This window comes from Salvelinus alpinus, chromosome 12, assembly GCF_045679555.1.
Source record: "Salvelinus alpinus chromosome 12, SLU_Salpinus.1, whole genome shotgun sequence".
Classification (NCBI taxonomy): Eukaryota; Metazoa; Chordata; class Actinopteri; order Salmoniformes; family Salmonidae; genus Salvelinus; species Salvelinus alpinus.
Genome location: NC_092097.1, coordinates 19,334,248 through 19,349,378, shown reverse-complemented (window position 1 = coordinate 19,349,378; position 15,131 = coordinate 19,334,248). Strand labels below are relative to the sequence as shown.

General features: G+C 45.6%; 1 protein-coding gene across 2 annotated transcripts in view; it reads left to right on the top strand.

Annotated features, from left to right (window-relative positions):
• LOC139535651 (receptor-type tyrosine-protein phosphatase gamma-like) overlaps positions 1-15,131 on the top strand; it is a 312,527-nt gene that overhangs the window by 285,394 nt on the left and 12,002 nt on the right. The window contains exons 14-18 of one of the 2 annotated variants that reach the window (XM_071335272.1): positions 395-433; positions 1,297-1,388; positions 5,613-5,704; positions 14,494-14,590; positions 14,852-14,934. In XM_071335272.1, coding sequence (XP_071191373.1) covers positions 395-433; positions 1,297-1,388; positions 5,613-5,704; positions 14,494-14,590; positions 14,852-14,934 — 403 coding nt within the window. The remainder of the gene's footprint in view (positions 1-394; positions 434-1,296; positions 1,389-5,612; positions 5,705-14,493; positions 14,591-14,851; positions 14,935-15,131) is intronic. The other variant, XM_071335271.1, reaches the window with a different exon arrangement.

Genomic DNA, 15,131 nt, shown 5'->3' with positions numbered 1-15,131 from the left:
TCAACCAACCCTGAGCCTGACTATAAACACACAAGAGAATTACAGGGGAAGGATCCAGGAACTCTTACTAGACAGAGAGAAAGAGAGGCTGCTGCTCTTCCGGCTTGTTTGTGGTCCTGTGTGACTCAGTTGGTAGTGCATGGTGCTTGCAACGCCAGGGTTGTAGGTTCGATTCCCAAGGGGGACCAGTATGAAAATGTATGCACTTACTACTAAGAGCGTCTGCTAAATGACTCAAATATAAATGTTAGAGCAGAGGGGACAGGGAAGCCCTCCCCTTCTCTCCTCCCTTTACTCCTCCTCTCTTCTCCTTCGTCCGCTGGTCTGGTTCAGCAGCAGCATGCAGACGCTGCTGGCAAAGGCTGTTCTGTCTCTCCTCTTCTTCACTCTCTAGGATGACCAGTTTCTGCAATCTACTCTGCATTAAATACAGGTAGGAGTAGGACCATAGACACACGCGGACAGTGACTTTACGCTGTATTTGTTATATAGCCTCTGGTTCAAGCTCAGACCTATGCTCCTCTCTCCTACGAAGATTATTTCTCCCCTTTCCTGTTCTCACCTATGTCCTCTTTTTAAGTGGTGAGGTTCTCGCCGTCATTGAGGAAGAAATAAGTAAGCTAGTTTTTCTTTCACTTTGGAGATTTTAAAGAGAGGAACAGTTTATTTTGTTACTGTTTCCATTGTTTCCGTATTGTAGCTGTTATCTCTGTTAGAGGAGAGCTCTTTGCTGAAGCATACAGTGCAATATGTTTATGTACAGTTCACTTCCGTGAAGTCGGTACTTAGTCTAGAGCTAGATGTCTTTCCAGACACACCTCCATAAATCGTGTTTCTATGTGTACTTTGCCCTCTTGATCATCGTTTGACGTCATACATACACTGTACAGTATGCTTAAACTGAAAACAAATGGATTCTCATAGTGTTTTTACGAGTCTTCACTCTGACTGTGTGTGAGGAAAAGGAAAGGGGGATACCTAGTCAGTTGTACAACTGAATGCCTTCAACTGAAATGTGTCTTCCGCATTTAACCCAACCTCTTTGAGAGGTGCGGGAGCTGTGAGAGTGTGTGTGTGACTGTGTGTTTACGCTAATGTTCGCCTGCTCTGGAGGAGTTCAAAGTACACCTTGATCCTGTTCCGCGTTTCCATTGCCGTCTGTGTTTACTTTGGGGGGGATTGTCATTGTTGATACATTATTCACAGGTCTAACGTGTCACTGACAGCATGCATCTCTCTCTCGCTCTCTCTTCTCTCTTCTCTCTTCTCTCTTCTCTCTTCTCTCTTCTCTCTCAGGAGGTGTTTCCAGACAGCTCATTTCTACGTGGAAGACAGTAGCTCTCCTAGAGTAGTGCCCAATGAGAGCATCCCTGTCATTCCAATCCCAGGTAAGCACCAATCAGAGCATCCCTTTTATCCCCATAGTACTCCAGGAATCATGAATGGATGAATGGAATGCTTACCGGCAACAACATGGCGCCCAGCACTGAAGATGACCAAACTTTTGCTTTCTGACTGTGCTCAGTGTAATAGACACTCAGGGTAAAGGGGGGGTAGCCTAGTCCCACATAGTTCTGCTCCTCTCTGGTTTCACTGGATACTATAGGCACAAATCATGTACAACCTGTACAGACACCACTCACATACAGTAGAGACACCATATGAGACTGATTATGACCCATCTCCTCACCTGAGACCACTATTTCAACATCCAGCCACCTCTATGGGCTCTGTTGAAGAGTAAATGAATGGTTCTTCCAAATATGGTGTTGTTCTTCCAAAGGATCAGTTAGTGATGCATAGTGTGTGATCAGTACTGGACAGACTATTCCCTCATAATGATGTGATGAGTGTGTACAGGTGTTTGTGTGCACTCACTCAACTTGATGAGAGTTCCCTGTCGTCATTGGTTTAGCCCAAATGCACCAAAGGAGGGTGGAAGGGGAGGAGGGTAGAGGAGTGCTGGATCTCTCTCTCTCTCACTCTGTCCAGCCAGTGGATCAAACCTAAGAGGCATGGAGATTGACCCTCAAAGACCCACTCTTCCATATCTAACAACATCCCCTTATATCCAAGATTTTCCCCCCAGCGTCCAAATCCATTTGGACTGACTGACTGCCCTTCACAATGGGCGTTGGCACAGAGAGCTGTGTCCAATGTGCCCATTTAAGCCAATGGCAAAGCACTTCCCAGGACATGGACAGGGCAGGCTTATAAAGTAGGCACCAGAAGAGCACTCTCCTCCTCCTTAAAAGGGTCTTAACTTTGAGAACCTACTTCAGTACTCTACATTCTCCCCAGCAGATTGTAACTCCTAAAGAGCTATCAACAGGTATGTGGCTTTATTAGACTGTAACACAGTGTTTCTAGAATAGCCTAATGTTGATTAGAGGGTTGTTTGTGGGTTGGTTGTTTGTGGGTTGGTTGATCATGGGTTTGGAGGACTGAAATAGGCATACTTTTTATTTAAATGAAGCTAAAGATTACTGGTTAATACTCTCAGATAAAGCTGTAAATACAGTAGACTGAATCATATTGTGTTTGCCATGACTCAGTATGTATGGGGCTTCAACAGCCCCAGTGGGTCTGCAGAGACCTATGGGAGAACGAGCAGCAGTGAGGGGATGGTCATATATGACCATAATGGTTAACCTGCTTCTCACGGCACTAATTGTCTCAACTGAAACCCCCCACCACCTCTCTAATCCTCCCTGACATCTCTCTCTCTCTCTGGGGAGTTCAACCTCATGATAAAACGAATAGCAGAGAAACACACCACATACCTAACTACCAGAGACATACCACACACCAGAGTATTTTACTCCATTGTATTTCCAACTATCATTTTTCAAAGCCATACATTGTTTCAGGAAGCTGTTTGACATCTTGAACCGCCTTTTATTTCCATATGTTGTGTCTACTGTAAGGATATGATTAGCAGCATTTGCATGCTTAAATATTCCTCTCTGGCGTGTATGTCAATATTTAATGAGCAGGACACAGAGGGGGGTACAGCATGTCCTACGAAGTACCTTTATCATTTGGGCTAAGATCTAAAAGTATAGGCTACCATTTCCCTTAAGTTGGCTCTGTGAAACATTCGCTCTGTGTGTGTGTGTGTGTGTGTGCGCACATGCCCGCGCATGCGCACGTACTTGTGTGTGTGTGCGTGCGTGCGTGTAAGTAAGTGTGTGCGTGCATACAGTAGGTGTGTGTGTTCATACACGTGTTTGAGTGTGTGATTCCCCATTTGTTGCCTGCGGATGAAACATTCGTTCAGCCCAGCTCGCCGTATGTCTCACTAAACAAGCGTTTAGAGGGGTTCCCACAGGCACAGTTAGGACAGAACATTCACTAAGATGAGCTCCGTCTCCCTCATTACTCTCCACCATCACACTCTCTGGGAAATCTCCCTTTCGCTATTTTTACCCCGTTTTGTGAAGAAGTGGATAAAACAAGGACCAGATTGAGACTGTGAATCATTAATGACTCTGCTTGAGATGAAAGCTGTGAACTTAGTTCACCTATACGAAGCTGATGGACATTAATAACCCATTCTTTCATTTGTCTTGGTGAAGTATTGGTGAAATATTTAACATAGCATAGTGAGTGGAAGAGTAGATGGCGCTGCAATCACTCTCAACTCTCCTTTGTTCGTTTTGATGTAGCTTCCTGGTGCTTTCCTGCATGTGTTGCATCACTGTGTCTTTTAAGTTTTAGATACAGTTGAATTCAAAGTTGAAGTCCGAAGTTTACACTTATGTTCAAGTCATTAAAACTCATTTTTCAACCACTCCACAAATTTCTTGTTAACAAACTATAGTTTTGTCAAGTCAGGTCATCTACTTTGTGCATGACACAAGTAATTTTTCCAACAATTGTTTACAGACAGATTATTTCATTTATAATTCACTGTATCACAATTCCAGTGGGTCAGAAGTTTACATACACTAAGTTGACTGTGCCTTTAAACAGCTTGGAAAATTCCAGAAAATAATGTCATGGCTTTAGAAGCTTCTGATAGGCTAATTGACATAATTTGAGTCAATTGGAGGTGTACCTGTGGATGTATTTCAAGTCCTACCTTCAAACTCAGTGCCTCTTTGCTTGACATCATGGGAAAATTTAAATAAATTAGCCAAGACCTCAGAAATAAATTGTAGACCTCCACAAGTCTGGTTCATCCTTGGGAGAAATTTCCAAACACCTGAAGGTACCACAGTCATCTGTATAAACAATAGTACTCAAGTATAAACACCATGAGACCACGCAGCTGGCATACCGCTCAGGAAGGAGACGCTTTCTGTCTCCTAGAGATGAATGTACTTTGGTGCGAAAAGTGCAAATCAATCCCAGAACAACAGCAAAGGACCTTGTGAAGCTGCTGGAGGAAACAGGTACAAGAGTATCTATATCCACAGTAAAACGAGTCCTATATCGTCATAACTTGAAAGGCCGCTCAGCAAGGAAGAAGCCATTGCTCCAAAACCACCATAAAAAAGCCAGACTATGGTTTGCAACTGCACATGGGGACAAATATCGTACTTTTTGGAGAAATGTCCTCTGGTCTGATGAAACAAAAATAGAACTGTTTGGCCATAATGACCATCGTTATGTTTGGAGGAAAAAGGGGGAAGCTTGCAAGCCGAAGAACACCATCCCAACTGTGAAGCATGGGGGTGGCAGCATCATGTTGTGGGGGTGCTTTGCTGCAGGAGGGACTGGTGCACTTCACAATATAGATGGCATGATGAGGGAGGGAAATTATGTGGATATATTGAATCAACATCTCAATACATCAGTCAGGAAGTTGAAGCTTGGTGGCAAATTGGTCTTCCAAATGGACAATGATCCCAAGCATACTTCCAAAGTTGTGGCAAAATGGCTTAAGGACAACGAAGTCAAGGTATTGGAGTGGCCATCACAAATCCCTGACCTCAATCCTCTCAAAGATTTGTGGGCAGAACTGAAAAAGTGTGTGCAAGCGAGGCCTACAAACCTGACTCAGTTACACCAGCTCTGTCAGGAGGAATGGGCCAAAATTCAGCCAACTTATTGTGGAGAAGCTTGTGGAAGGCTACCTGAATCGTTTGACCCAAGTTAAACAGTTTAAAGGCAATACTACCAAATACTAATTGAGTGTATGTAAACTTCTGACCCACTGGGAATGTGATGAAAGAAATAAAAGCTGAAATAAATCATTCTCTCTACTATTATTCTGACATTTCACATTCTTAAAATAAAGTGGTGATCCTAACTGACCTATGACAGGGAATTTTTATTGGGATTAAATGTCAGGAATTGTGAAAAACTGAGTTTAAATGTATTTGGCTAAGGTGTATGTAAACTTCTGACTTCAATTGTAGATATTCAATACAGATATTCAACAGGTATTACAGGTTACAGAGATTCTAGAGATAGTGTAGAGAGTTTTGGTATAAACATTGTAGTGTACATTAAACCTGTTGATATATTGAGTATGTACCTCAGTTTCTCTGCTAAACTTTCCCATGTATTCCCCAGACACAAGTGTGTGCTGAACTCGAACTGTATGTGTATGACTGTGTGTTTCTGACTAAGTGTCTAATTGTGTGATATTGTCTCCCTTTCAGATGACATGGAGGCCATCCCTGTCAAGCAGTTCATCAAACATATCTCAGAGCTCTACTCCAACAACCAGCATGGCTTCTCAGAGGACTTTGAGGTAAATAAATGCTCTCTCTGTTGTTTTATAAGCAGTCTTAACCCCACAATAGACTGGCTGGATTTGGACTAGCATAGCATCTCAGCCAGGTGGGTTAGAGTTAGTTAGCCAGGTGGGTTAGAGGTAGTTAGCCAGGTGGGTTAGAGGTAGTTAGCCAGGTGGGTTAGAGGTAGTTAGCCAGGTGGGTTAGAGGTAGTTCGCCAGGTGGGTTAGAGGTAGTTAGCCAGGTGGGTTAGAGGTAGTTAGCCAGGTGGGTTAGTTAGCCAGGTGGGTTAGAGGTAGTTAGCCAGGTGGGTTAGAGGTAGTTAGCCAGGTGGGCTAGAGGTAGTTAGCCAGGTGGGTTAGAGGTAGTTAGCCAGGTGGGTTAGAGGTAGTTCGCCAGGTGGGTTAGAGGTAGTTAGCCAGGTGGGTTAGAGGTAGTTAGCCAGGTGGGTTAGAGGTAGTTAGCCAGGTGGGTTAGAGGTAGTTAGCCAGGTGGGTTAGAGGTAGTAATCCAGGTGGGTTAGAGTTTGAGTTAGCCAGGTGGGTTAGAGTTAGTAATCCAGGTGGGTTAGAGTTTGAGTTAGCCAGGTGGGTTAGAGTTAGTTAGCCAGGTGGGTTAGAGTTAGTTAGCCAGGTGGGTTAGAGTTAGTTAGACAGGTGGGTTAGAGTTAGTTAGCCAGGTGGGTTAGAGGTAGTTAGCCAGGTGGGTTAGAGTTAGTTATCCAGGTGGGTTAGAGTTAGAGTTAGTTATCCAGGTGGGTTAGAGTTAGAGTTAGTTATCCAGGTGGGTTAGAGTTAGCCAGGTGGGTTAGAGTTAGTTATCCAGGTGGGTTAGAGGTAGTTAGCCAGGTGGGTTAGAGGTAGTTAGCCAGGTGGGTTAGAGTTAGTTAGCCAGGTGGGTTAGAGGTAGTTAGCCCGGTGGGTTAGAGGTAGTTATCCATGTGGGTTAGAGTTAGTTAGCCAGGTGGGTTAGAGTTAGTTAGCCAGGTGTGTTAGAGTTAGTTAGCCAGGTGGGTTAGAGTTAGTTAGCCAGGTGGGTTAGAGTTAATTAGCCAGGTGGGTTAGAGTTTGAGTTAGCCAGGTGGGTTAGAGTTTGAGTTAGCCAGGTGGGTTAGAGTTTGAGTTAGCCAGGTGGGTTAGAGTTAGTTAGCCATGTGGGTTAGAGTTAGTTAGCCAGGTGGGTTAGAGTTAGTTAGCCAGGTGGGTTAGAGTTAGTTAGCCAGGTGGGTTAGAGTTAGTTAGCCAGGTGGGTTAGAGTTAGTTAGCCAGGTAGGTTAGAGTTAGTTAGCCAGGTGGGTTAGAGGTAGTTAGCCAGGTGGGTTAGAGTTAGTTAGCCAGGTGGGTTAGAGTTCTAGTTAGCCAGGTGGGTTAGAGTTCTAGTTAGCCAGGTGGGTTAGAGTTAGTTAGCCAGGTGGGAAAGAGTTAGTTAGCCAGGTGGGAAAGAGTTAGTTGGCCAGGTGGGTTAGAGTTAGTAAATCAGGTGGGTTAGAGTTAGTTAGCCAGGTGGGTTAGAGTTAGTTAGCCAGGTGGGTTAGAGTTAGTTAGCCAGGTGGGTTAGAGTTAGAGTTAGCCAGGTGGGTTAGAGTTAGTAATCCAGGTGGGTTAGAGTTTGAGTTAGCCAGGTGGGTTAGAGTTAGTAATCCAGGTGGGTTAGAGTTTGAGTTAGCCAGGTGGGTTAGAGTTAGTTAGCCAGGTGGGTTAGAGTTAGTTAGCCAGGTGGGTTAGAGTTAGTTAGCCAGGTGGGTTAGAGTTAGTTAGCCAGGTGGGTTAGAGGTAGTTAGCCAGGTGGGTTAGAGTTAGAGTTAGTTATCCAGGTAGGTTAGAGTTAGAGTTAGTTATCCAGGTGGGTTAAAGTTAGAGTTAGTTATCCAGGTGGGTTAGAGTTTGAGTTAGCCAGGTGGGTTAGAGTTAGTAATCCAGGTGGGTTAGAGTTTGAGTTAGCCAGGTGGGTTAGAGTTAGTTAGCCAGGTGGGTTAGAGTTAGTTAGCCAGGTGGGTTAGAGTTAGTTAGCCAGGTGGGTTAGAGGTAGTTATCCATGTGGGTTAGAGGTAGTTAGCCAGGTGGGTTAGAGGTAGTTAGCCAGGTGGGTTAGAGTTAGTTAGCCAGGTGGGTTAGAGGTAGTTAACCAGGTGGGTTAGAGGTAGTTAGCCAGGTGTGTTAGAGTTAGTTAGCCAGGTGGGTTAGAGTTAGTTAGCCAGGTGGGTTAGAGGTAGTTAGCCAGGTGGGTTAGAGGTAGTTAGCCAGGTGGGTTAGAGGTAGTTATCCATGTGGGTTAGAGTTAGTTAGCCAGGTGGGTTAGAGTTAGTTAGCCAGGTGGGTTAGAGTTAGTTAGCCAGGTGGGTTAGAGGTAGTTAGCCAGGTGGGTTAGAGTTAGTTAGCCAGGTGGGTTAGAGTTAATTAGCCATGTGGGTTAGAGTTTGAGTTAGCCAGGTGGGTTAGAGGTTGAGTTAGCCAGGTGGGTTAGAGTTAGTTAGCCAGGTGGGTTAGAGTTAGTTAGCCAGGTGGGTTAGAGTTAGTTAGCCAGGTGGGTTAGAGTTAGTTAGCCAGGTAGGTTAGAGTTAGTTAGCCAGGTGGGTTAGAGGTAGTTAGCCAGGTGGGTTAGAGGTAGTTAGTCAGGTGGGTTAGAGGTAGTTAGCCAGGTGGGTTAGAGGTGGTTAGCCAGGTGGGTTAGAGGTAGTTATCCATGTGGGTTAGAGTTAGTTAGCCAGGTGGGTTAGAGTTAGTTAGCCAGGTGGGTTAGAGGTAGTTAGCCAGGTGGGTTAGAGTTAGTTATCCAGGTGGGTTAGAGTTAATTATCCAGGTGGGTTAGAGTTGGAGTTAGCCAGGTGGGTTAGAGTTTGAGTTAGCCAGGTGGGTTAGAGTTAGTTAGCCAGGTGGGTTAGAGTTAGTTAGCCAGGTGGGTTAGAGTTAGTAATCCAGGTGGGTTAGAGTTAGTAATCCAGGTGGGTTAGAGTTAGTTAGCCAGGTGGGTTAGAGTTAGTTAGCCAGGTGGGTTAGAGTTAGTTAGCCAGGTGGGTTAGAGGTAGTTAGCCAGGTGGGTTAGAGTTAGTTATCCAGGTGGGTTAGAGTTAGAGTTAGTTATCCAGGTGGGTTAGAGTTAGAGTTAGTTATCCAGGTGGGTTAGAGTTAGAGTTAGTTATCCAGGTGGGTTAGAGTTAGCCAGGTGGGTTAGAGTTAGTTATCCAGGTGGGTTAGAGTTAGTTAGCCAGGTGGGTTAGAGGTAGTTAGCCAGGTGGGTTAGAGGTAGTTAACCAGGTGGGTTAGAGTTAGTTAGCCAGGTGGGTTAGAGGTAGTTAGCCAGGTGGGTTAGAGGTAGTTAGCCAGGTGGGTTAGAGGTAGTTAGTCAGGTGGGTTAGAGGTAGTTAGCCAGGTGGGTTAGAGGTAGTTAGCCAGGTGGGTTAGAGGTAGTTAGCCAGGTGGGTTAGAGTTAGTTAGCCAGATGGGTTAGAGGTAGTTAGCCAGGTGGGTTAGAGGTAGTTAGCCAGGTGGGTTAGAGTTAGTTATCCAGGTGGGTTAGAGTTAATTAGCCATGTGGGTTAGAGTTTGAGTTAGCCAGGTGGGTTAGAGGTTGAGTTAGCCAGGTGGGTTAGAGTTAGTTAGCCAGGTGGGTTAGAGTTAGTTAGCCAGGTGGGATAGAGTTAGTTAGCCAGGTGGGTTAGAGTTAGTTAGCCAGGTAGGTTAGAGTTAGTTAGCCAGGTGGGTTAGAGGTAGTTAGCCAGGTGGGTTAGAGGTAGTTAGCCAGGTGGGTTAGAGGTAGTTAGCCAGGTGGGTTAGAGGTAGTTAGCCAGGTGAGTTAGAGGTAGTTATCCATGTGGGTTAGAGTTAGTTAGCCAGGAGAGTTAGAGTTAGTTAGCCAGGTGGGTTAGAGGTAGTTAGCCAGGTGGGTTAGAGTTAGTTATCCAGGTGGGTTAGAGTTAATTATCCAGGTGGGTTAGAGTTGGAGTTAGCCAGGTGGGTTAGAGTTTGAGTTAGCCAGGTGGGTTAGAGTTAGTTAGCCAGGTGGGTTAGAGTTAGTTAGCCAGGTGGGTTAGAGTTAGTTAGCCAGGTGGGTTCGAGTTAGTTAGCCAGGTAGGTTAGAGTTAGTTAGCCAGGTGGGTTAGAGTTAGTAATCCAGGTGGGTTAGAGTTAGTAATCCAGGTGGGTTAGAGTTAGTTAGCCAGGTGGGTTAGAGTTAGTTAGCCAGGTGGGTTAGAGTTAGTTAGCCAGGTGGGTTAGAGGTAGTTAGCCAGGTGGGTTAGAGTTAGTTATCCAGGTGGGTTAGAGTTAGAGTTAGTTATCCAGGTGGGTTAGATGTAGTTAGCCAGGTGGGTTAGAGGTAGTTAACCAGGTGGGTTAGAGTTAGTTAGCCAGGTGGGTTAGAGGTAGTTAGCCAGGTGGGTTAGAGGTAGTTAGTCAGGTGGGTTAGAGGTAGTTATCCATGTGGGTTAGAGGTAGTTAGCCAGGTGGGTTAGAGTTAGTTAGCCAGGTGGGTTAGAGGTAGTTAGCCAGGTGGGTTAGAGTTAGTTAGCCAGGTGGGTTAGAGTTAATTAGCCAGGTGGGTTAGAGTTTGAGTTACCCAGGTGGGTTAGAGTTTGAGTTAGCCAGGTGGGTTAGAGTTTGAGTTAGCCAGGTGGGTTAGAGTTAGTTAGCCAGGTGGGTTAGAGTTAGTTAGCCAGGTGGGTTAGAGTTAGTTAGCCAGGTGGGTTAGAGTTAGTTAGCCAGGTGGGTTAGAGTTAGTTAGCCAGGTGGGTTAGAGTTAGTTAGCCAGGTAGGTTAGAGTTAGTTAGCCAGGTGGGTTAGAGGTAGTTAGCCAGGTGGGTTAGAGGTAGTTAGCCAGGTGGGTTAGAGGTAGTTAGCCAGGTGGGTTAGAGGTAGTTATCCATGTGGGTTAGAGTTAGTTAGCCAGGTGGGTTAGAGTTAGTTATCCAGGTGGGTTAGAGTTAGTTATCCAGGTGGGTTAGAGTTAATTAGCCAGGTGGGTTAGAGTTTGAGTTAGCCAGGTGGGTTAGAGTTTGAGTTAGCCAGGTGGGTTAGAGTTAGTTAGCCAGGTGGGTTAGAGTTAGTTAGCCAGGTGGGTTAGAGTTAGTTAGCCAGGCGGGTTAGAGTTAGTTAGCCAGGTGGGTTAGAGTTAGTTAGCCAGGTAGGTTAGAGTTAGTTAGCCAGGTGGGTTAGAGGTAGTTAGCCAGGTGGGTTAGAGGTAGTTAGCCAGATGGGTTAGAGGTAGTTAGCCAGGTGGGTTAGAGGTAGTTAGCCAGGTGGGTTAGAGGTAGTTAGCCAGGTGGGTTAGAGTTAGTTATCCAGGTGGGTTAGAGTTAGAGTTAGTTATCCAGGTGGGTTAGAGTTAGAGTTAGTTATCCAGGTGGGTTAGAGTTAGTTATCCAGGTGGGTTAGATGTAGTTAGCCAGGTGGGTTAGAGGTAGTTAACCAGGTGGGTTAGAGTTAGTTAGCCAGGTGGGTTAGAGGTAGTTAGCCAGGTGGGTTAGAGGTAGTTAGTCAGGTGGGTTAGAGGTAGTTATCCATGTGGGTTAGAGGTAGTTAGCCAGGTGGGTTAGAGTTAGTTAGCCAGGTGGGTTAGAGGTAGTTAGCCAGGTGGGTTAGAGTTAGTTAGCCAGGTGGGTTAGAGTTAATTAGCCAGGTGGGTTAGAGTTTGAGTTACCCAGGTGGGTTAGAGTTTGAGTTAGCCAGGTGGGTTAGAGTTTGAGTTAGCCAGGTGGGTTAGAGTTAGTTAGCCAGGTGGGTTAGAGTTAGTTAGCCAGGTGGGTTAGAGTTAGTTAGCCAGGTGGGTTAGAGTTAGTTAGCCAGGTGGGTTAGAGTTAGTTAGCCATGTGGGTTAGAGTTAGTTAGCCAGGTAGGTTAGAGTTAGTTAGCCAGGTGGGTTAGAGGTAGTTAGCCAGGTGGGTTAGAGGTAGTTAGCCAGGTGGGTTAGAGGTAGTTAGCCAGGTGGGTTAGAGGTAGTTATCCATGTGGGTTAGAGTTAGTTAGCCAGGTGGGTTAGAGTTAGTTATCCAGGTGGGTTAGAGTTAGTTATCCAGGTGGGTTAGAGTTAATTAGCCAGGTGGGTTAGAGTTTGAGTTAGCCAGGTGGGTTAGAGTTTGAGTTAGCCAGGTGGGTTAGAGTTAGTTAGCCAGGTGGGTTAGAGTTAGTTAGCCAGGTGGGTTAGAGTTAGTTAGCCAGGCGGGTTAGAGTTAGTTAGCCAGGTGGGTTAGAGTTAGTTAGCCAGGTAGGTTAGAGTTAGTTAGCCAGGTGGGTTAGAGGTAGTTAGCCAGGTGGGTTAGAGGTAGTTAGCCAGATGGGTTAGAGGTAGTTAGCCAGGTGGGTTAGAGGTAGTTAGCCAGGTGGGTTAGAGGTAGTTAGCCAGGTGGGTTAGAGTTAGTTAGCCAGGTGACTTGCTATGTTAATGTGTTGTGTTTGTTTTGCCGTGTGAGTGAAGGCAGAATGTGTGTCCATGTGTTTGTGCGTGCGTGTGGGCCGTTTAAGGTTTCCATAGTGCTGCTAATGGTCATGGAGCAGATGATTTGGGAGAGGCCTTTTAGCTCATTTATACGTGTCTCCTGAATGAGTGAGAGAGATCAGGCTGGAAACCTCTGTCTGTCACGTTACTCACTAAACCAATAATTACCTTGTGTTATGTGTGGATCAGAGTCAGAAAGCTGAATGGAGGATCAATAATGCTCTGTGCCTGGGTGATAACCTTTAGGACAGACACAGTCATGTTTCATTCAGAGCACTATAGCCTACCTCTAAAGTCTGAGTAAATGGTCCTACAACTTGATTATTTTGAGGGAGATTTTGATCACATGCTAGCAGCTTTAAATAGTCTACCTCTCCTAGTTCTATCACTGTGGTTTTAGAAACCTTCTCTGCTGCCCTCTTTCTCCCTTCTTCTTCTTCTTCTTCTTCTTCTTCTTCTTCTTCTTCTTCTTCTTCTTCTCTTCTTCTTTTCTTCTTCTTCTCTTCTCTTTTTTCTTCTTCTCTTCTTCTTCTCTTCTTCTACTTCTTCTTCGTATTCTTCTTCTCCCACCCTTACTTTCTCAGCCCTTAGCAAACCACTCAGAATTCCTTAATGGCCCCCTCCCCAGAATAAGGTGTGTCTGTTCTGCACTGTACTGAGTTTTCTCATGGGGCTAGCAAAACCTCCTCCCCCCACTCCCACCACCATCCCCTTGTTGTCCAGGCCAGTGTGATGGACACTTGGAAGTGCTTTAAGGTTTAAGGGGGGCCCCTCTCCTGGGTGAATGGAGTGCTCCGTGCGCTCCACGGCTCGTTATTTGTCCCCAGGAAGGAGGCAGGAGAAAGGGGGAAGGCGGCGGAGCAAAACCCCTTTGGCTGGAGGGTCTTCGGGCCCTGACAAGTGGCTTTGTCCAGCCGGGCCCCAGGGAGACGTGGGTAGGATGAGTAAAGACAGGGGGAGAGACTGGAGAATGGGGTTGGCTGGGCTTGGATAGCTGGGGGGGTGGGGTGGCTGAAATGCACACTGCATACCGATAGAGGTACAGGGAGAGTATAGTAAAACAAATTCAGAAGACATATCAGCATGTTGGTTACCTGACGTGACTTAGGACTTTGGTGAATATAAATGTGTCCATTTGCACCATGTCTCATAGGACATGAAAATAACTCTTTGTACCCTTATGCCTTTCACATCATGTAGACAGACAGGGTTCTGGGGTTATCTATAACCTTCTTGTCATTCTAATGTCTACATATGTCCAGTGTGGTTGAATTATCCCTGATGTTGGTCAGAGATCTTCTACTTTGTAGTATCTCATTCCGTAATGCCACCACCCCCATTGGCATACACACTGTAATTGGACCAGTAGGCAGCTGTTTCCGTGTTCCGTGTGTGCACGTGTGTATATATATATGTGTGTGTGTGTGTGTGTGTGTGTGTGTGTGTGTGTGTGTGTGTGTGTGTGTGTGTGTGTGTGTGTGTGTGTGTGTGTGTGTGTGTGTGTGTGTGTGTGTGTGTGTGTGTGTGTGTGACTGCGTGTTTGCACACCTGTGTGTAATGTACTGTATGTATCCATGCCATCTGGTGGTTACATCAACCAGTGGCTTTCCAGTCAGTATGTACCCCGTCTCACTGTCCTCATTATATATATATTTATCTGCCATTATGAGGGGTCTGAATTCTTCCACTGTGCCCAGAATAAATGAGTATTCCTGTTTGTACCATGCAGAGAGAGATATCTATAAAGCTAAAACAAGGTTGTTGATCTGTAAATAACTGAGGAGCTAAAGCCAAACTGAGGGCTTTGGTCGACCATAACATTACCTATTACTGCCAGAAGGCCAGACAACTGTTGTTGGTTTGTCATAAAACATTTCCATGTACTGGTTGCTATGATACTGATGGAGCATAATGCTAATGCATTGTCTGGTTTTCTGATGGGATAGAGACACAGGTAATATGAGCATCTTTGGCATGTTTTCTGCCGTGAGTTTAAAGGACGGTTGATAAATTTGCCACATGAAGCTTCTCAGTCGGTGGCATGCTTTATGGTTTTACTGCAACTGGAAGGAGAGCAGCTGAGGTTTAGGAAGATTGCGTGATGGTTAGCTGAGTGTGTGACACAACTAAAGGGCATAGAACATGACAACTTCTGCTTAAGGAGAGAGAGAGAGAGAGAGAGAGAGAGAGAGAGAGAGAGAGAGAGACGTCTGCCCTGTGTCTGTCACTGTGTCGACCACATTCTGACAGCGTAAAATTCCGGAGACGTCACCAGAAATGCCTGCATAACTCACAGCGCCGGCATTTATGTCAAAACCTCTCTTTTCACCACGTTCCAAAATGTCACCCTCGGTGTGTGTCTCTCTCGCTCCCACAGGAGGTGCAGCGATGCACGGTGGACATGAAGATCACGTCGGAGCACTCCAACCATCCAGACAACAAGCACAAGAACAGATACATCAACATCGTGGCCTGTGAGTAGTGCACGCCACACACCACAATACAGGACCGTGACAGCCTGTCACACCACTGCACTGATGCTTTATGTCACACAGTTACTGCTTGTCAAAGTACAGCTGTCATCGTCTAGACTACTGGTGTCTTCAGAACTGTCAGAATATGTAGTGCTAGGAATGTGACACACACACACACACACACACACACACACACACACACACACACACACACACACACACACACACACACTTCTAACTGTCCCTGTCTGTCTCCTCCAGACGACCACAGTCGGGTGAAGCTACGGCCTTTAGCTGGGAAGGACTCCAAACACAGTGAATACATCAATGCCAATTATGTTGATGTGAGTGTGTATCTCTTATGGGCCATCTGGTTTGGTCGTGTAAGTGTGTATTTGTGTGAGAGTTAGTTTGTGCACCGCATATTGCATGCATGTGTGTACAGTATGTGTAATCGATTGAAGTTCAACGCAAGGCAGTATCTTTGAATAGTGTTTGTGTTCTGAATGGCCTCTGTCGTGGCAATTTCCTGTATTACCAA